The sequence below is a fragment of the Microcaecilia unicolor genome, chromosome 8 (genome assembly GCF_901765095.1).
Source record: "Microcaecilia unicolor chromosome 8, aMicUni1.1, whole genome shotgun sequence".
Classification (NCBI taxonomy): Eukaryota; Metazoa; Chordata; class Amphibia; order Gymnophiona; family Siphonopidae; genus Microcaecilia; species Microcaecilia unicolor.
This window is the reverse complement of record NC_044038.1, coordinates 86,940,072-86,960,136: the sequence shown is the minus strand read 5'-3', so window position 1 is coordinate 86,960,136 and position 20,065 is coordinate 86,940,072. Positions and strand designations below refer to the sequence as shown.

The window sequence follows — 20,065 nt, the reverse complement described above, 5'->3', positions numbered from 1 at the left end:
GCGAGGTCAGGACGGACAGGAGGAAGAATCAGGAGAGGTCTCTGTTCAATCTGCAGTCAAGGTTGCAGGGGACCTGCTAGGGTATGGTTCCCAGGACATGGAGAATCAGCAGGAGAAAGAGGAGCTGGAACAGGAGTTGCATGGAATGGAGCAGGACATTGGACCAATTGCTCAGTCCAGAGTAGGCTCTGAAAGTGCACTAATTGTTAAAGCTCCTGATGTCCCAGTTGAAGGTCTGGGTTTGAACTGGTTGAGGGGGGGCTGTGTGCGAGGGGAGGGTGGGGGGCGGGGGGGAGGGTCTTGGTCAAGAGAGGGGTATGCTTTCTTGTCGGCAGGTGGGGGAGGGGGATGTGGGGAGCCGGGATTCGGAGGAAGGGAAGAAGGGTATGGGAGAAGTGAGGGGGGCGGGGGAGGGGCAGGGTGCTCTTTCCTTTGCGGCGGTGGTGAGGGGGGAGGGGGGAGGGGAGATGGGGGGGCGGCCAGTGCCTGTGGAGGGATCAAGGGGGAAAGGGGGGGAAGGGAGAGGGGCGGGGCAAATCCCCAAACGAAGGAATGTTGTGCAGATTAGATGGGTGGGGGAGGGGGCTATGCCTTCTCGGGAGATGGTTTTGAGGATGGTCATGGGTCTGGGGTTTGTGCCGGAGGACTTCTATGCCTGTATTCACCCAGTTAATTTGCCTGAGTACGATGTTAGTTTTCTAACGCAGAGGGGTATGGAAATCTTTTGGGAAAGGTATGAGGGGGTGAAAGGAAGGGGGGATTGGAGCAATTATGTGGTTATTCCTATTAGTAGACCTGACTTGGTGCAAGTCACTGTATTGGTACGAAACGAGTCCATTTCAGGGGCAGACCTGGCCTACTGGTTACAGAGGCATGCGGATTTGAGAACCCCGTTATCCAAACTCCCGGATCCAAGTAGGGTGTGGGCAGGGGGGTGGGGGGCTTGGGTTAAGCTAAGACAGGAAGGGCAAGTGGTCAAGCACATTCCTTCTGCGGCTTTTATTGGCCGGGACAGGATTCTCTGTTTTTACAAGGGACAGCCACGGCAGTGTTTCCGTTGCGGATCCTTTCGCCATTATAGTATGTCTTGCCCAGTACAACAGTGTGTAAAGTGCGGGAGTAAGGAGCACTATACAGAAAATTGTTCCTCTATCCGTTGCAATTTGTGCGGGGGTCTGGGGCATGCCTTTAGAGACTGCCCGAGGGCGCGTCATAATAGGAGGGATGAGGGCAGGGGGAATATGATTCGGGGAGAGGGGCAGGATCTAGGTCAGGGTTCTGGGGGTCTGGGGGTTGGGAGGGCTTGGGAGGAAGGGGGAGGAGAGGGAGGTTTGGGGGTACAGGGGAGGGGTGGTTTGCAGGGGAAGAGGAGGGTTTACGGTTAGAGGAGGGCGGGGGTCTAGAGAATAGAGGGGGACAGGAGGGAAAGGGAGAGTGGGTTCAAGTGTCAAAATTAAAGAAACGGAAGGTTTCAAAGGGTAAGGGTTTGACATTACAGGGGTCGCCTGGGGTGGGGCAGGGGGGTAATCGATTTCAGATTTTGGAAGAAGAGGATGGGGGGGCAGAGATACAGGGGGAGGGGGATGATGGGGAGAAGGGACCTCAGGAAGAGGGAGGAGGGGAGAGGAGTCGGGGAAAGGATAAGGGGGAAAGGAGTCAAGGTAGGAAGGGAAGGGGTACCCATGACGAGGAGGGGGGGATGGAAGTGGAAGATGCTGGGGTTGGGGAGGAGGAGGGGGTTCCGGTAGGGAAGGGTGGGGGGGGGGGTAAGAGGAGGATGGGGCAGGGGGAGGTTAGCCAGGAGCAGGCTCAAGGGGACGGTAGTGTAGAGGTAGGAAAGGAGGGGGAGGGGGTGCAGAGGGGAGAGGTTCAAGAGGGGAAGGTTGCAGGGAGGGATTCCGTAGGGTTTAAAAAGAAGAAAGGGAGGAAGAAAGGAATGAGGGAGGGGGGAGGGGAAGGCGGGGATCAGGATACAAGGATAAGGGACTGGGCGGCAGAGATAGGGGATAATGGAGAGGAGGATTACATTCTGGGTAGCAGGTTGCCACAGAGAGTAGATAGTATGCAAAGGAAGGAGGAGAGTGAGGAGTTGCATGAGTCCTAATGGGGGGTATGGCAGGGCTTCTTCTGACGTTCGCCACCCTAAATGTGGCGAGTGTGGCTTCCCAGAGAGCTCAGTGTTTGGCCTATGAGTGCTTTTCTCAGGTTAAGGCCGATTGTTTTCTGATTCAGGAAACGCGTTTGCAGAACCTGGAGCAGCTGAGAAGGGCGCGCAGGGATTGGAGATGGGGACCCTCGGTGTGGGGGCTGGCAGGGGAAAGATATGGGGGAGTGGGGATTTTATTTAAGTCACATAAGGTGGAAATTCAGCGTGTGATGGAACTCGGGGTGGGGAGGTGTTTAGTGGTAGACGTATTATGGCAGGGTATGGCGTTGCGAATTATTAATCTTTATGGGCCACAGACTAGGAAGGAGCACAGTTTGTTATTAGGGAAGATCAGGCCTTACTTGTTTACTGCACGCCAGGTAATTTGGGGGGGAGATTTCAATTTAATTCTTAGGAAACAGGATAGTGGGGGTACTAAGGTACAGGTGACATATGATGGGGTGCGCTTGCTCGGGATCATGAAAGAGGGGGGGTTGATAAATGTTCACATAGAACATTTCCCAGATGAGGATGGATTCACGTTTAGCAGGGGGAGATGTAGGAGCCGTATTGATCGGTTTTTGGTTCGAAGAGGGGTATGCCAGCGGGGGCCTCGCCTGCTGGACGTGGATTTTTCCGACCATAAACTGCTTCTTGTGGAAGTAGGGGGGTCGGCGGCTCATAGGATAGGTAGGGGGTTGTGGAGGATGAATTTAAGATGGGTCCAGGATGAGGAGGCTCAAAAGAAATATTTGAATTTTTTAGAAGACCAGTTATCCTTACGGGGGATCTTTCCCTCCAGAGGAGAATGGTGGGAGGTGGTGAAAAAACGGACGCGTTTCCTTTTCATGGGACAGGCACGGAGGAGGGGAAGGGAAAGGACACGTTTGGGGATGGCCTTGAAGCAAAGGAAGGATTATTTGATTTCCAAGGGAGGGAGGAAAGAGGATATCCAAGAATTACAGTGTCTGTTAGAGAAGACTCAATACGATCGGTATTCCTCTTTAGTTTATGAGAGGGGCTTTGGTAAATTGATTAGCCCAGATCCCTTCGTTTGTTGTAGGGAAAGAAGAGAGCATAGGGTGGTGGAGGGTTTTAGGGATACTAGGGGGGTGATGCAGGATTCCAAAGAGGGAATATTGAAGGTGGTGGAAGAGCACTTCAGGGTTTTTTTTTCGGATCAGCACTTGGATGGGGGGAGGATGGATCAGTATGTGGAAGGGACTCCGGGGGTGGGGAATTGGGGGTCTCATCTCCAGGCCCTTTCGTGCCCCTGGACACTGCAGGAGGTTGAGGAGGCTATAGGGGCCCTGAGAAAGAGGACATCTCCGGGGCCGGACGGGCTGCCGGCAGAATTCTATCATACGTTTCGCAGGCGCCTGGCTCCGATTCTATTGGATCTCTGGGAAGAGGCACGTCAGAGGGGGTCTCTTCCAAAATCCTTGTTGGAGTCTGCATTGATTTTGTTAAGTAAGGGCAAAGATCCGCAGCTGTTAACTAACTGGAGGCCTATTGCGCTACTAAACTGTGATCGTAAGATCTTTGCGCAGATGCTCTTCAAGCGTATGCGGCAATTCTCGGGGGACTTGTTGGCAGCCTCACAGGCTTGTGGGGTGCCGGGTAGAGGGGTTCTGGAGGCTGCGGCATGGGTGAGGGAAGGTTTAGAGCGGAGTCGGGAGGAGGGGTCAGGGTGGCTGATGGTGGCGCTTGACCAAGAGAAAGCCTTTGACAGGGTCCAATGGGAATTTCTCTGGCTGGTTTTAGAGTATTACGGGTTCCCTAGGGATTGGGTGGCACAATTACGATTGTTATATTCTCATGCACATGCATTTCCATTGATCAATGGGTGGAAAGGGGGGGAATTTGAGCTGACGGCAGGGGTGCGGCAAGGGTGCCCTTTAAGCCCTTTGCTGTATGCATTTTCTATAGACCCTTTTATTAGGCGTCTGGAGCAGGGTGGGGTGGGAGGATTGAGGGGGGTGGAGGTAAGCACGGGAGAACAGTTGCGGGTGGTGGCATACGCAGACGATATTACTGTGTGGGTGGCGAACAAAGCAGAAGGGGATAAACTTTTGGAGTTCATCCACGATTTCGCAGGGGCTACAGGGTCACGGGTGAATATCCACAAATGCAACAGTTTGTGGTTGGGGCCAGGAGGGGAGCAGTTTGAATTAGGAGGGGGTTTCCCGGGGGTGGTGGATAGAATGAGGGTTTTGGGGATTTACTTTGAGATAGGAGATTATGCTAAATTCAACTGGGACAGTTGTCTTCAGGAAGCAAAGGGGCGGGTGGACAGGTGGAAGAGGTGGAAAATGTCCATGGAAGATCGGGTGAAACTCATCAAGACCCATTTGGTGCCCCTCTTTTTGTTCATCAGCTACATTTGTTTGGTACCTGAAAAGTGCTATGCCTCGTTGTATAGCATTTTCTTCCAGCTGCTGTGGGGCAATCGGTTGAATCCAGTTAAACGAAACACCACATATCTATCTAGGAAGGAGGGGGGGGGGGTAGGGATGATCAATCTGGTTTTGTTTTTTAGTTCTTTGTTTGTGCACTTTAATCTAGGGAGAGCGGTGGGTCAGGCTCCTCCAGGGTGGGCGAGTAGTGTGCTGGGGTGGTGGGAGAGGGTTTGGGTGGGGTGGAGGAGAGGGGAGAGGGTAGGGGTATTGCGGAAAGGGGCTCCAGAAAGGGTAGGGTACTATAAAACGTTAGTAAAATTAGTACGGGTCTGGGGGATTCTAGTGGGGGAGATTAGGGATGGGAAGAGAGGAATCTGGGTGGAGAGAGTGCGCTCCCAGATGTTCTCTTCCCCTCTGGTACTTAGGGATGCTCCCAGGGAAGTGCTGAGGCAGGGGCTACGGAATATCAATTCGGAGAGGATTCCGGCTAAATATCGGGACATTGCCTGGCTGTCCCTACACGGCAAATTATATGTCAGAGAGAATCTGAGAGATAGGAAGATCCAGGACAGGAACTGTCCAAGGGGGGAATGTGTGGGGAAGTTAGAAACCATGGACCACTTTTTGAAGGACTGTCCCTTTTCCCGGGGGGTGGGTGACAGGGTTTCTGCTCTCCTCCAGATCCCCACGTTCCGTTCTTATACGTATGCGGACTGGGTGTATGGATATCGATTCAAGAGAGGTCAGCTGGATCCGGGGACAGGGTTCTTGATTTCGCTCATTCTCCGGTTCTGTCTTTGGATGGCTCGTTGCCGGGTATCCTTGCACCAAGAAGATAGATCCATTGAACAGGTCAGTTGGGATGTGGTGCGGGCGGTACAGCAAGTGGCGCAATGGGAAAGAGTGGAGAGGGATTCACCGATGGTGTCCTTGTGGTGGAAGCATGTGAGGTTAAAGGCCTTATGATTATAGTTACTGTGATGTTGTGTTGGTTTTAATTGTAGGGGGGGAATAAGGGGGGAAAGGGAGGGGGAGGGGTGTATATACGTATAGGGGAAGAAGGGATTGTTTTGGTGATAGAATGGTTTGTGTTAGGCATGTGAATATTGGTATTTATATGATTTCTGTATTTTTGTTATTCGTTGCTGTAAATAAAGAAATCTCCAAGCATCCACCACTCTCTCCGTGAAAAAATACTTCCTGACATTTTTCTTGAGTCTGCCCCCTTCAATCTCATTTCATGTCCTCTCGTTCTACCGCCTTCGTATCTCCGGAAAAGGTTCGTTTGCGGATTAATACCTTTCAAATATTTGAACGTCTGTATCATATCACCCCTGTTTCTCCTTTCCTCCAGGGTATACATGTTCAGGTCAGCAAGTCTCACCTCATACGTCTTGTAATCCCATACCATTCTCGTAGCTTTTCTTTGCACCGCTTCGATTCTTTTTACATCCTTAGCAAGATACGGCCTCCAAAACTGAACAAAGCAGATCAAAATTGGATATGGAGTAAACATTCTTTTATTGGAGATTAAATCTCACATGAAAAGCCAGACATGGTCACATACTAGGCTACGTGATTCTTATATCAATATTCTGCTGTTTGGTAAGTCAGCAGTGGTTTTATGTTTTCTTTTGCTACACAATCTGTTTGGGTAATTTTTAATCTTCTCTTTTATTTAGTAGCTTACCACCCTAGTTATCTAAGAAGGGAGCTTGAGTGAATGTTTTATACTCTTAGTTGGTATGTATTGGATGGTTCGTTCATTTATTTGATTGTTTCTTTATTTGTTTACACTTTGTGAAGTCTCCAATATGCTTGTCACATTCATTTAGGTATGTGTATTTGCTCCTTTTCAGTTTTTAAGCCATTTTATCACATTATATTTCATTTTACGTTGACTAAATTGTCTGCTATTTGATTATGATTTGTGTTGATGTATTTATTTTAACTACACTTGCACACGTACCAGAGTTGTATCCTTCAACTTTTACTTATGTAGGTAATGGACCAGTAGTGATTCTCATTCATCATGAGATTTAAACTGGTTGGTAAAACCAATCACTGTATCTTCATCAGTCCATATGTATAACTTTAATTTTACTGTTCCTTCAATATAAATGTTTTTATCATTTTCTATAATGTTTACTTTAAAAATACAACTTAAGAGTGACATAAGAGTTGCACTGGTGTGATAATTAAAATTATAATCAGCCTATTGATGCTGATGTATTTATTTTAACATATTTCAATTTCCTATCCCCTAACACAGCCCTTTTCATGGTGAAATGTGGCCACATCAGACTTTTCATGTGATATTTTATCTCCAATAAAAGAATTTTTATTCTACATCCAAGTTTGATCTGCTTCTTGCATCTCTGCTGAAAGCAGATTGTTCGTGCTTTTCTTCTTCATTTAGAAAAAGAGACAGAGCTGGGAGGTGGGCAGAGAAGTTGGGGGATGGAAAGTCTACATTGTAAAAGCCCTGCATGGATTTCTGCAGGTAAATTTATACTTGCTCTAAAACATCAAAGGAAGGGGAGAAATGTACTCAGGTACTAAATAGCTACTATCTGCTGGGATAGGGAAACCCCACAAGTCTGCAAGCAACACATAGTTTAAAAATTGTCCCATTAAAGTATTAGCATATGTAGCATTTACAGTTACATATATCCTAGGCTACATGTTAAGGGTCAATTTTTAATAATCCACTAAGCAGCAAAAATAACTGGACAATTTAATCTAGTTATCTTTAGATGAATTAGCCAGGACTGCCAGAACTTAACTGACGTGCATTGGAACTCAGCCCCTAACTGGCTAAGTTCTCTTCCACCATTACCCATCTCAATGTGGAAGTGGCACAGGGGAGATTGAACAACTGCTCCTCTTTGTAACCCTATATTTCCATTCCCTCCTAAACCAACCTAGAGGAGAATCCACCCTTCCTTCTTCCCGTGGTTCCTCTGACAATATTTGGTATCAGAGACATCACAGACACTTAAAGGGCAGTTCTATAACTGCAGGTAAAAGTGCCACTTAGATGCCAAAGGCTTTGAACTAGCTGACAAATTCCTGGTCATCATTAAAAGCTGAGTCCATCTTAGTTTTACAACCTTCCTTTTCCAAAGGATTCTGGAAGTTGAGGCTAAATAAATTAGTTTCAGAAAACTATGACTGAGTTCCTTTCTTCCCTAGTTTCTTCGGGCCAAAAAGATAGAATACCTTTAAGTTATATTTCTCTGCCACTTTTATTTTTGTAAGTATAAATGGAATTGGTGCAACCTCTCACATTACTCAGCTTTAATGTTGGTTGTTCAACAATGAATGCCACAGTATTCTGAGAGCGTGCTATAGCCCTCTGCAGGGGACTACTGACTGCCAAAAAGTATAGTCAAGGATGACCAATTTGGTTTCATCAGAGATGCACATAAATCATGTTTTTCAGATAAGCAATATATTCAAATTAAACTGCTTCTTAGCCCAAGTGTACACAAATTTCTCATGAATGTTCATTGTAGATATCTTGGAATATAGATGGTTTGGAGTTCTTGAAGTCCAGAGTTTGTCAATTCTAGCCCACTCTGCAAAATGATGCAACCTTATTTTGACTTACTAGAGCATGAGAGATTTTTCTAAGGATAATAAATAGTGGGCTTGATGTTCAGCCTAACCCTAGCTGATCCCATTAGACAGAAGATTCAAAGTCGAGTCCTCTGCACTGCAGCACATATCGCGTGGAGGGGCATAATCGAACGCGAACGCCTATCTCCATGGGCGTCTAGGTCCAAAAGCAGGTACGTGAAGAGGCGGGACAGACCGTATTTTCGAAAAAATGGACGTTTTTCAGCTGGGCGTTTGTTTTTTTTGCGATAATGGAAACTAAAAACGCCCAGCTCAAAAACGTCCTAATCCGAGCCATTTGGTCATGGAGGGGCCAGGATTCGTAGTACACTGGCCCCCCTGATATGCCAGGACACCAACTGGGCACCCTAGAGGTCAGTGCGGTGGCCTTCAGAAAAAGCTCCCACATGCATAGCTCCCTTACCACAGGTGCTGAGCACCAACCCCCCTCCCCCAAAACCCACTACCCACAAATGTACAACACTACCATTGTTCTTAGGGGTGAAGGGGGCACCTACATGTGGGTACAGTGGGTTTTGGAGACCTCCCATTTACCAGCACAAGTGTTACAGGCAGTGCTTTTTTTGTAGAAAAAAAGGTGCCGGTACTCATTATGGGCGGCGTCACCACATATGGCTCCATCCCTATGATAGCCACACCCACATTAACCACACCCCCTATACCAGCCATGGCGCATATAAACAGACATCATTGAAAATATTATAGTACTATAGGAGAAAAAAATAACGTGATTTTTTTTCATGATAAATAATCTCTGTAAGCTCTTACAGCTCCAGTATACCCAGTGCAAAATAAGACAGCCAATGTAAATTCTCAAATTGGACATATTACAAACACTAAAATGAAAATAAAATGATTTTTTTCTACCTTTGTTGTCTGGTGACTGTTTTTCTTTCCATATTGGTCCCAGTCTGTGATTCTGCTTTCCTTTGTTTTCGCTTAACTCTTCTGTGCCATTTGTCATTTTTGTCTCCTTTTTCTTTGCTTTCTTCAATATTTTTCAGGCTCTCTGTCCAGATTTAATTCATTCTTACTATCCATTCTTTAATTTCCTTCATCTACCTGTGGCTTTTCATCTTTTCCTCACCCTTGTTCTCCCCATGCCCCTTCCTCTTATTCTCCAGTCTTTCTCTATTCCCCTTTTCCATCCAGCAGCTCTGCTTTCTCTCCCCATCCTTCCAGTGTCTCCCCTATTTCTTTCTGCATTCTTCCATCCAGCGTCTTCCCTCTTTCTCTCCCCATCCTTCCGTTTTCCCTCTCTCTCTCCCCATCCTTCCATCTGTTTTTCCCCCTCTCTCTCCCCATCCTTCCATCTGTTTTCCCTCTCTCTCCCCATCCTTCCATCTGTTTTTCCCTCCTCTCCCCAATCCTTCCATCTGTGTTTTCCCTCTCTCTCCCCATCCTTCCATCTGTTTTTCCCCTCTCTCCCCATCCTTCTATCTGTTTTCCCCCTCTCCCCAATCCTTCCATCTGTTTTTCCCCTCTCTCCCCAATCCTTCCATCTGTTTTTCCCTCTCTCCCCATCCTTCCCTCTGTTGGTTTCCCTCTCTCTCCCCAATCCTTCCCTCTGTTGGTTTCCCTCTTTCCCTCTCTCCTCAATCCTTCCCTCTGTTGGTTTCCCTCTCTCCCCAATCCTTCCCTCTGTTGGTTTCCCTCTTTCCCTCTCTCCCCAATCCTTCCCTCTGTTGGTTTCCCTCTTTCTCTCTCCCCCCAATCCTTTCCTCTGTTGGTTTCCCTCTCTCCCCAATCCTTCCCTCTGTTGGTTTCCCTCTTTCTGTCTCTCCCCAATCCTTCCATCTGTTTTTCCCCTCTCTCCCCAATCCTTCCCTCTGTTGGTTTCCCTCTTTCTCTCTCTCCCCAATCCTTCCTTCTGTTGGTTTCCCTCTTTCCCTCTCTTCCCAATCCTTCCCTCTGTTGTTTTCCCCTCTTTCTCTCTCTCCCCAATCTTTCCCTCTGTTGGTTTCCCTCTTTCTCTCTCTCCCCAATCCTTCCCTTTGTTGGTTTCCCTCTCTCCCCAATCCTTCCCTCTGTTGGTTTCCCTCTTTCCCTCTCTCCCCAATCCTTCCCTCTGTTGGGTTCCCTCTTTCTCTCTCTCCCCAATCCTTCCCTCTGTTGGTTTCCCTCTTTCCCTCTCTCCCCAATCCTTCCATCTGTTGGTTTCCCTCTTTCCCCAATCCTTCCCTCTGTTGGTTTCCCTCTTTCCCTCTCTCCCCAATCCTTCCCTCTGTTGGTTTCCCTCTTTCTCTCCCCAATCCTTTCCCCCCCCCCCCCCCCCCCCCCCCCGCGACACTCCGGGCGAGTCCTGCACTTAGTTTTTTTTTTTTAAGACTCAGAACGCGCGAACGATGCAGCCGGCAGCGATTGAAAGAGGCTGTCTGGGCTGGCGTCTGCGTCGGAGCTTCCCTCACCCTCTGCGAGTCCCGCCTTCATTGTTACAACTTCCTGTTTCGCGGGACTCGCAGAGGGTGAGGGAAGCTCCGACGCAGACGCCAGCCCAGACAGCCTCTTTCAATCGCTGCCGGCTGCATCGTTCGCACGTTCTGAGTCTTAAAAAAAAAACTAAGTGCAGGACTCGCCCGGAGTGTCGCGGGGGGGGGGGGGGGGGGGGGGGCAAAAAAAGGTGCCGGTACGCCGTACCGTTGCGTACCGGCACAAAAAAAGCACTGGTTACAGGTAGGGGGGGATGGGCCTGGATCCACCTGCCTTAAGTTCACTGCGGTACCCACTAAAAGTGCTCCAGGGACCTGCATACACGCAGGCCTCTGGGACTTGTTGCTGCTATATAACATTGGCACACCAGTTGACACCTGAAGACTAATCTCTCCGAAAACGTCCTTTATTGGAATAAGCACGCTTACTCACAGTTAACTGCAGATCAGAGGTTGTGCCCCACTGGCAAAGAGTCTTCCTGGTACTGAGATGAGCAGTAGGTCAGAGCTGGCAGAATGCTGTACAATGCCCTCTTTCAGCCACATTCAAGGTAAGAACTAAGTTCTGTAACGTGGCTAACACGTGAAAGGGATCTAAAACTGGCTTACAAAAATTGCAACTACCTCATGGACTACCAGAAACAAAACAGGGCACACTCTGACCCAGTAAGCAAGGGGAAAAGCACCATGGGAATAGAGCCTACCAACTACCAACATCGTTGGGTTTAGAATAGGGTCAGTTACACTCATAACCTAATTTGCTAATTAGTTTCTAAATGTATTTATTTATAACATTTGTATCCCACATTTTCCCACCTATTTGCAGGCTCAATGTGGCTTACATAATTCCGCAAGTGGTGATTACCAATTCTGAATAGGAGAAATACATAGTTGGGGCAAAGGGACAGATTAGGTTAGGTTACAAGAGGAAAGTTCGTCCTATGATAAGAGCTAAAGGTAATAGGTTAAACTTCAATCATGATAAAAAAAATAGCTTGAACAATTAGGATCATTAAACTGGAAATCAAGATAATTATCAAAACAGTTGAGATATAGATTTAGGTGGCAGAGATATAGATATAGATTGGGTGGCAGAGCCGGTGGTGGGAGGGGGGGGGGGCTGGTTGGGAGGTGGGGATAGTGCTGGGCAGACTTATACGGTCTGTGCCCTGAAAATGACAGATACAAATCAAGGTAAGGTATACACAAAAAGTAGCACATATGAGTTTATCTTGTTGGGCAGACTGGATGGACCGTGCAGGTCTTTTTCTGCCGTCATCTACTATGTTACTATGTTACCAACATCGTGAGCATTTGCCACAAGCTAGTGGAATCACGGAGCCCAATACCCTACACCCACATAACAGAAAAGGTGTCACACTCACCCGAGAGCCACATCAGAACCAGGGAAAGGCTGTCACAGGATAGAACACATTCTGCTGTCATGGAGGTGGGTACGGCATTGGAGGCTGGCATAGAGGCTGGAAAAAGTTTTTAAAGTGGTTTTTTTTGGTGGGAGGGGGTTAGTGACCACTGGGGGAGTCTGGGGAGGTCATCCCCGATTCCCTCCAGTGGTCATCTGGGCAGTTGGGGCACGTTTTTGGGACTTGTTCCTGAAAAAAAGGGTCCAAAAAAAGTGACCCAAAATCGTGGTAAAAATGCCTTTTTTTTTTTTGATTATCGGCTAAAGACACCCATCTCTCCTCAGCCGATAACCACGCCTCAATTCCACCTTCACCACTCCTCCGACATGCCCAGTCAACTTTATCTGTTTCCGCAACGGATTGCAGTTGGAAACGTCCAAAATTGGCTTTCGATTATACCGATTTGGGCGCCCATGGGAGAAAGACGCCCATCTCCCGATTTGGGTCGCAATATAGGCGTTTTTCTCTTTCGATTATAAGCAGGATAATGCTACAGTTTTCCTACTCGCTCTGGAAGTCGCAGCTCAACTAATGGGTCTTTTTGTGTATCTGTGTCTTGCAGCACAGCAGAGATGAAATTACTGATGAACGAATGAGACACAATCAGGCCTCTTTCCACTGTGCCTCAGCAGATGCAGTGAATTACGCTACACTCCAGTTTTCCCCCATCTATGCAGAGGAAGAGTTGAGAAACTCCAGGTATCACTGTTTATTCAAGAACAAAGTATCTGCAGCTTCCCTAGGATACAGAAGTTAATAAAGCAAACACTTGAACCTTATAAAAAAAAATCCCTGCTGTGTTTCATGGCAGACACTGTATATTTCAGGAGCATTGAGACTTTCCAGGAAATCTCGTCCTATCTATTCTGTATAGCTTTCCGCAAGTTCTAAAGGAGAAAAAAGTGTGCATTGGGAAGTGTACCCTAAGTTCCCTCACTGGCCTGATAAATGGAGCTTTGCTTTCAAGAGCTCATTAAAAGATGCATTAAGTTAGCTCTTTAAAGAGGTAAGCATGTAGGACATTACTTTATGTGTTCAGATAGGCTCTTCTTAAATGGCACATAGCTTTACACTTGTGAAAAAAAAGGCACAAGAAACACACAACACAATAATCAAAAGCACTTATCTGGATAGTAGCAGCCGTCATCCCAGTAAGTGCACTGTCTGATTCCTATCCATGAATTTTCAGTATCGCTATATATTCTTTAACTGTGTGTCTATAATTAGGCATCCAAAGTGCACCTGATAGGAGATGGATCAATATAGATGGATGCAGGATTTATACTCAAGCAGGGCACTAGATGGTGCCAAAAGACCAGCTCAAGGGATGTGATTGAATTTGAAGCCAGTAGTACTGGGAGGAAAGGAATTCCATAGATCCATGCACAATATATCAAAATTCTGCAAATGTTACATTCTTTATGGTGATAATGTAAAACAGCATTTTATATGTGCAAATAGCTACATAAAATTATCCAGCATAAAAATCCATGCTACTGATATATAATGTAGATGTTTACATGATATATGTATATGTGTAGGTGTTTCTGGGGCCAGAGAAGGGGCAGAGTTGGGGTGGGGTTGATACTAATTGATATTTCTTATTAAATACATTCATAAGTGCTTAAACTGATACAGAAGAGACTCCTGCCTTGGAATTGGAGGCCTTTCGTAAAGGTGCAGAGGCACATATGTTGCTTTTTTAAAACAGGTACAACATATGGACCTATGTGTCTTCCCAGCCAAGACCCCCTTTTATAAAATTACCCACCATATGAGCAAATAAAACAATATAATGACAGTCCGAGTAGTAATGAATTTATAGTGCAATACTAACAAAAAGTTCTTTTTGAAAAATGCAGAATTTGGTTTCCTTTGTGCAGGATACCCCCTTTATACATACTGACCACTCTCCCCCAGGCTTGACTGACTCTGACTCTCTCTCTCTCTCTCTCTCTCTCTCTCTCTCACCACACATTTCTTCCACCCTGTTCCCCAGCTCTCTTATCCACCCAAGCTCAACCCTCCCCAGCTTTCTCTGTCTTCCCTAGATTTGATTTTTTTTCCTCTCCTCCTCTGCCTGTCCCTAGCAATTGAAAACACAATATTGAAGCAGCGCCACCCACTGGCAGCAATGCAGTTGGAGGACTTAGAGGGAACACTTGTCCTAACGGTTAGCTTAGCGGGGTTTTAAAAAGGTTTGTACAGCTTCCCAAGGAAAAGTCCATAGACCGTTATTAAAATGACTTGGGGGAAAATCCACTGCTTATTTCTGGGATAAGCAGCATAAAATATATTGACATTTTTTTGAATCTTACCAGCTATTTGTGACCTGGATTGGTCACTGTTGGAAACAGGATGCCGGACTTAATGGACCTTTGGTCTGTCCCAGTGTAGAAATACTTAAGTACATAGCTCTCCAGACAGCAGCAAATATCATTGCAGTCTGTAAAGCTAGTGCTGATCAACGCTAGATACGTATATTCAGCACTGCCATTTGTACAGATAACAGCAGTGAACATACATGGACAAGTTAAATGCTGCAGCCAGCGTTTATAACAGATGTTGACTGCGGAGTTTAAATATTGAAGCAACAGTGCCTACGTTGACATGATGCATATGTAGACATTCTCAGGGGTGGGGGATGGGGGGAGTGGCACTTAAACATATATTTTGTAAAATACACACATGTGCACTTCTTATATTTATTATGTGGTTTGGAGACTCATTTATGAATATTCATTGTGGCTATCTTGAAAACTCGACTGGCTGTTGGGTCAGGTCTGGAAGACCTGCTAGGACAGGTCTGGAAGCCCTAACGTAGAGAAATCATTCAGCAGCGATGTGATGGAGGTGGCAGGTTGAGGTTCTCGGGAATCCCTTGTTTAATTATTCTGTGAAAATAAAAAATGGGTGACTGAATGGAGCAAGAGACTGACAGATATCACTCTGACTCAGGCTGCTAATAACGAGCAGTAGATAATTAGAATCAGGATCCTGGTCTCCCACAGTTCCATAACTTTGGAAAGTGCCACAAACTTTATTCCTTGCCATATAATTGCCTAATTCCTCATGGAATCACCTTGGGGCCCTTTTACTAAGCTGCGCTAAAAAGGGCCACATGCTATGATTAGCACATGGGTTTCCCCGCACTCTGAGGCCACTTTTAGTGCAGCTGTAAAATGGCCGTATTTCCATTTTTGCTATTAATGGCCAGATGCTAATTTCCCAATTAGTACATGGCCATTAGTACATGAGCCCTTACCAACACCTATTTAGTAGGCACAAAGGGCTCCCGTGCTAACCATGCGCTCATCATTTGATATGTAGCAATGTAGCTGCACTAACTGATTAGCACTGGACACTCTCCGCCCCTAAACACCCCCCAGAAAAGTACAGCAAAGTATTTTGTAGTACCAGGGAAGCATGTGCAGATGCCTGAATTACTGCTGGGTGCCTGAGCGCACCCTGCTCTAGTGCGTTTTGGTGCGTGGGAAGTGTTTCCCACCGCTTAGTAAAAGGATCTCTTTATCTTTTTTCAGATAAGAGTAAAGGGGAGAAAGGAAGTCCCTAATTGATACCTCATTAGGGAGGGAGGACGGAGTCCACTGGGATTTTGTTTTCAAATGTTTCACAGTCAGTAGGCAGGGAGAGATAACCTTAAGGACTTTTTTCAGTTATATTTCCTGATCAACGGGCAGAAAGGTGGGATGGGGTGAGGTGGGGTGGGGTGGAGTGAGGGGGATGGCCATAAGGAAGTTTTTATAAAATATTTCACAGTAAGCATGGAGGGAGGAGAAATGGCTATAGGGACTTTTTTTGTTGTTTTAATGACAGTACAGAGGTAGAGAGGGAGAAAGGAAAGGGGGGAATCATCTTTGGGAACTTTGTTTTTGCTTTTTTTTTAATTACAGATAGAGAGAAGAGGATTTCTTGCTAATTCTGAGCTCCCCAATTCCAAATAGCAAAGTTTTAGTTGGCCAAAAATCAGCATAATTTAGCCAGCTTAAATTTGGTCAGTTAAGTAAGGTGCTCCTTGGCCCCTATTGAAAAAATACAGAGCTGCCAAGTTACCCATTCCAGGAGGGAGGCATTTTGGCCGATCCTGGATTGCTGCCGACCTCCAGCACTGATTTCAATGGATAGAATCATGGACTCCATATTCTACACTGCTTTGGTATGTAAGTTTGAAACCAGGACTGGCCAAAAAGTCTCACACCTGGGATGGGTAACTCGGCAGCTCTGATAATAGAGAAAAATAGAGATTTTTGTCCCTTGCCAGTTGTTAACAGGGCCCATATGCATGCAGAGCTCCCAGTTTCAAGAAAACCCTTTGAAAACTGACCCTTTTTTTTAGCAAGAAACAATATAAGAATTGTGACTAGCTATTTTATCTTTTCCAGAATTTCAGCAAATAATCGAAGAACCATCAATCTCCAAGCTCAAGATGCATCAGCTATTTATAGCGTGGTCCAGAAACCTCGCAGATCTGTACAGGTCATCTTATGGTCACTGTTGCTGCCTGTGCAATGATTTTGTTGTGGAACAGTATGTGTGAGGCAGGGATTCTACATCCAGTCCTCAGAACACACATATCCAGTCTGCTTTTCAGGATATTCTTGATACATATGCATGAGATAGATTTGCATGCCCTGTTTTCATTATATGAAATTTATCTCATGCATATGTGGTTACCAACGAACTATTTAAGGATATTTTTTCATGAACTATATGGAACATTTCGTCGTCAGCGATGGAGACAGATAAGTCATGTGACTTTGATGACGTTTTATGTTTGTGAAAAAAAGGCTTATAGAGTGTTTACAGGTGTTAATATAAATATGTTTAGGTGTGTGTTAAATTTAATGGGATACTGTATTTAATAAAAAATTTTTTGATAATTGTGATAACAGAAGAATAGGTCATTAATTATTAAGGATATTATGCATATGTCTGAGGGATATCCTGAAAACCAGATTGGCTAGGTGTATTCCAAGGACTGAGTAGAGAGCCCCTGGTGTGAGGAAAGCTTGCATTGTTGCTGCTTGTGCTGATTTTTCTTTATTTGATTAGCTTTTGTGAATGACGCTTACTGTGCAGTTTTCATTCACAGAAGGACTGAGGCTGTAGATGATGACTCCCTGATGAGAGTGCTAAATGGTAGCATATGATGGCAGTCCAGTCTGCCTGCCTCATGGGCAGATCATCAGAAGCAAACACGGGCGCTAGTGGCTATTAGCACCATACTAGCGTCTGCGTTTGCTACCGCCCCAAGATCAGAGACCCCGGGCACGTGAAACATTGCACTCACAGGCTCTGAACGCAACTAGCATGCAAATGCATGTTAAACAGGGATCTTAGCGCAAGTAGCATATAAATGCATGCTAAACATATTCCTCCCCAATGATCAGCGAGCAGCACGCCGAACATTGGCACGCTGTCTGCGGCAAACCCTATGCCAGCTTGGATCTGGCATTAGGGTTTGCAGATCATTGGGGAGGAATGGTAAGCCCTGTCCAGCATGCAGTTGCATGCTAGCATGCCCCCCATTCCCCACAATACAACCCCCTCCTCCCAAAGAAGCAGAACCCCGACCGCCAGCAAGCAACACAGTCCCCTGACCCCCCCCCCCCCCCGACACAATTTTAGAACGGGCTGGAGATCTGGAGGGTCTCCAACCCCCCCTAACCCCTCCCCCTCACATCCCCCCAAAAAGCCCTAATGGCCCAGTGGGTCGCAAATCAACCCCCCCCCCCAAAAAAAAACCTGGTGGTCTAGCGGCCCTCTTTCCCGCCCCTTACCTTTTTTGAAGGAGGGAGGTACACTGTCTTCTCTTCCAGCAGCGCCGCCTTGAAAATGGCGGCGCCCAGCCCTGCCAAGTGTATCCAGAACCCACCAGACCTGTCAAACAAGTGTGGGAGGATTGTGCCTGAGCACATACTCAGGTACAATCCCCCGCACTTTATGATCAGAAATAATAGGGCACATAAATTTGCATGCTATTATCGCTGATCATAGGGGCGGTAAAGCCCTGCACTGTTCTAGCGCTATTTTTAGAGTACTGTTTGGAACAGCGCTGGGCTTTAGATCATCTGGGCATCAATTTGTCACTCTCAATGCATGTTTCCTGAGCTTCCTTCTCTCTCAGGGGCTGATCTTTAGAACTCCCATGGTAAAGCCAACAGTGCAGAACCCATGCCACTGGAATAGCACAGAAAACTAGCTCACCAATGCTCAAAGGAAATGGCATTCAAATTATATGCACGCTGTTAAAATGAAGCATGGGGGTAATGTGCTTGGCACATGCATGGAAGAGTTTTGCTGAAAACTCAGCTCTTGTGCACATACGCCAGGCAAACCTGAAAGTGAAGCACACATCAGCGCCTGTTTTCAGCACTTTAAATATAAGCTTTTCTATTTTTTTTAAACTTGGAAGGCTTATATTTAAGTGCAGGAAACAGGGGCCAGTGTGTTCTTTCACTTTCGGGTTTGCTCTAACTTGCAGACATTCGTCTCTCATTACCAGCGCTTAGGGACTTGCATGGGCTTTCTTCTGCTTCCAAATTAAATTAAAAACTGGCAGATTATAAAGAAAGTATCTTGAGAAATCCTCTCTTCAAGTACCATAATACCTGCTTCGAGCTGGAGTTAGGTTTTCAGCAGTAAAAGCAGCTTTTTTTGTGCACTATTCTGTGAGCATTGGGAGGAAATAGGAAATGACCTCATTAAAATCCATTAGACTATATTTGCATGCTGTTTGTACTACTCTTTGACACGCACATTGTCTCCTATGCTAGAGCACTCTGAGCATTGTACACTCACTAATACCAGTGCTAATCTGACGTTAATTGCCTCTAGTGCCAGCGTTACATTTTGAGCATCAGCACATCAGCACTTGGAGTAAGGAGAGAGGCTGTCTCTTTTTAATTTATTTTCTCTTTCCTGCTCCCATGTAAACAGAATGCTGACTATGAGAACTGTGGTGAAACAAAGAACACTGGAAGTGATGCTGAAAGGGAAGAGGATATCCATTACGCCTCCATTGTTAACTTGAAATGCCTTCAGGAGACCAAACCATGTGACTGGGAGTCTGGCTCCAACTTTGATGATACAATGGTCCAGTACGCTGCACTGAGGCACTGCTAAGGATAATCACCAGACATGATCCAGGAATAGCTAACTGTTGTTCAGTGCCTTCACTGGGTGGTTTCCAATATGAATTTCTTATCAATTATCAAATGGTCTCTCTTTCTTATCTATGTACTGCAGTCAGTGGTGAGAGCCAGCATGGACTCTTCTTCAGGCACTGGACAAAGCCAGGTGACAGCCTCCTGACCTCACCTTTGGGCTCAAAAGGCAGAGGATTTAATTATCAATGTTGCAGACCCAAGAGATGAAATAGCTAATGCCTGTCCAACAGATCCATATTTTAAGTAAGGGAGTCCATAGGCAAGGGGGGAAGCAGAGGGCCAACCCAACCATTAGGCAAGACTAGTTTTCAGGGGGGAGGGGGGACAGCTTCAGTCAAAGCAAAAAAAAAAAAAAAACCTCAAAGAACTGTTGTACACAATGGACTTCGCTTGTGTGTCTCATCAAATGCTGCAGATACTTGGCCGTGCTCTATAATCCAGTCGTATGTTGTCTGTTGCTTTCAGTTTTGCTTTACAATTGTACAAAAGAACTTTTATTACTATCGCCTACTTGCTAGTGAAAAAATATGTGGCATCTGTGCTATATACATGTAGCACTGCCCAGCGCAGATATTATTGTCAATTTGAAATGGTTTATAATACATGAATTTTAAATAAAAGCAGTCAAAGATGTAATGGGTCTTGTCAGTAAAGGTAGCAAGAAGCAGTCCTTTGCCTGCATCAGTGCTTGCCAATCTTTTTTGTGCCCGTGACTCCATGATTACAACCAAATAAAATTGTGTGACTGTCACGGTGGTGCCCAGGTTCCATGCTCTCAGTCACCTCGCCCCCTGGTGGTTTTACCTGGTGGCTGCTGTGAACCGATGACTTGGAG

The 20,065-nt window shown here is 46.1% G+C and overlaps 1 protein-coding gene across 6 annotated transcripts in view; it reads left to right on the top strand.

Annotated features, from left to right (window-relative positions):
• The window catches only part of CD22 (CD22 molecule), a 244,243-nt gene extending 224,392 nt beyond the window's left edge, over positions 1 to 19,851 (top strand). For all 6 annotated transcript variants that reach the window (XM_030213545.1, XM_030213548.1, XM_030213547.1 and 3 more), the window contains 3 exons: positions 12,603 to 12,739; positions 16,444 to 16,537; positions 19,001 to 19,851. In XM_030213545.1, coding sequence (XP_030069405.1) covers positions 12,603 to 12,739; positions 16,444 to 16,537; positions 19,001 to 19,186 — 417 coding nt within the window. In that variant the 3' untranslated portion in view covers positions 19,187 to 19,851. The remainder of the gene's footprint in view (positions 1 to 12,602; positions 12,740 to 16,443; positions 16,538 to 19,000) is intronic.
• Positions 19,852 to 20,065: the final 214 nt, after the last annotated feature.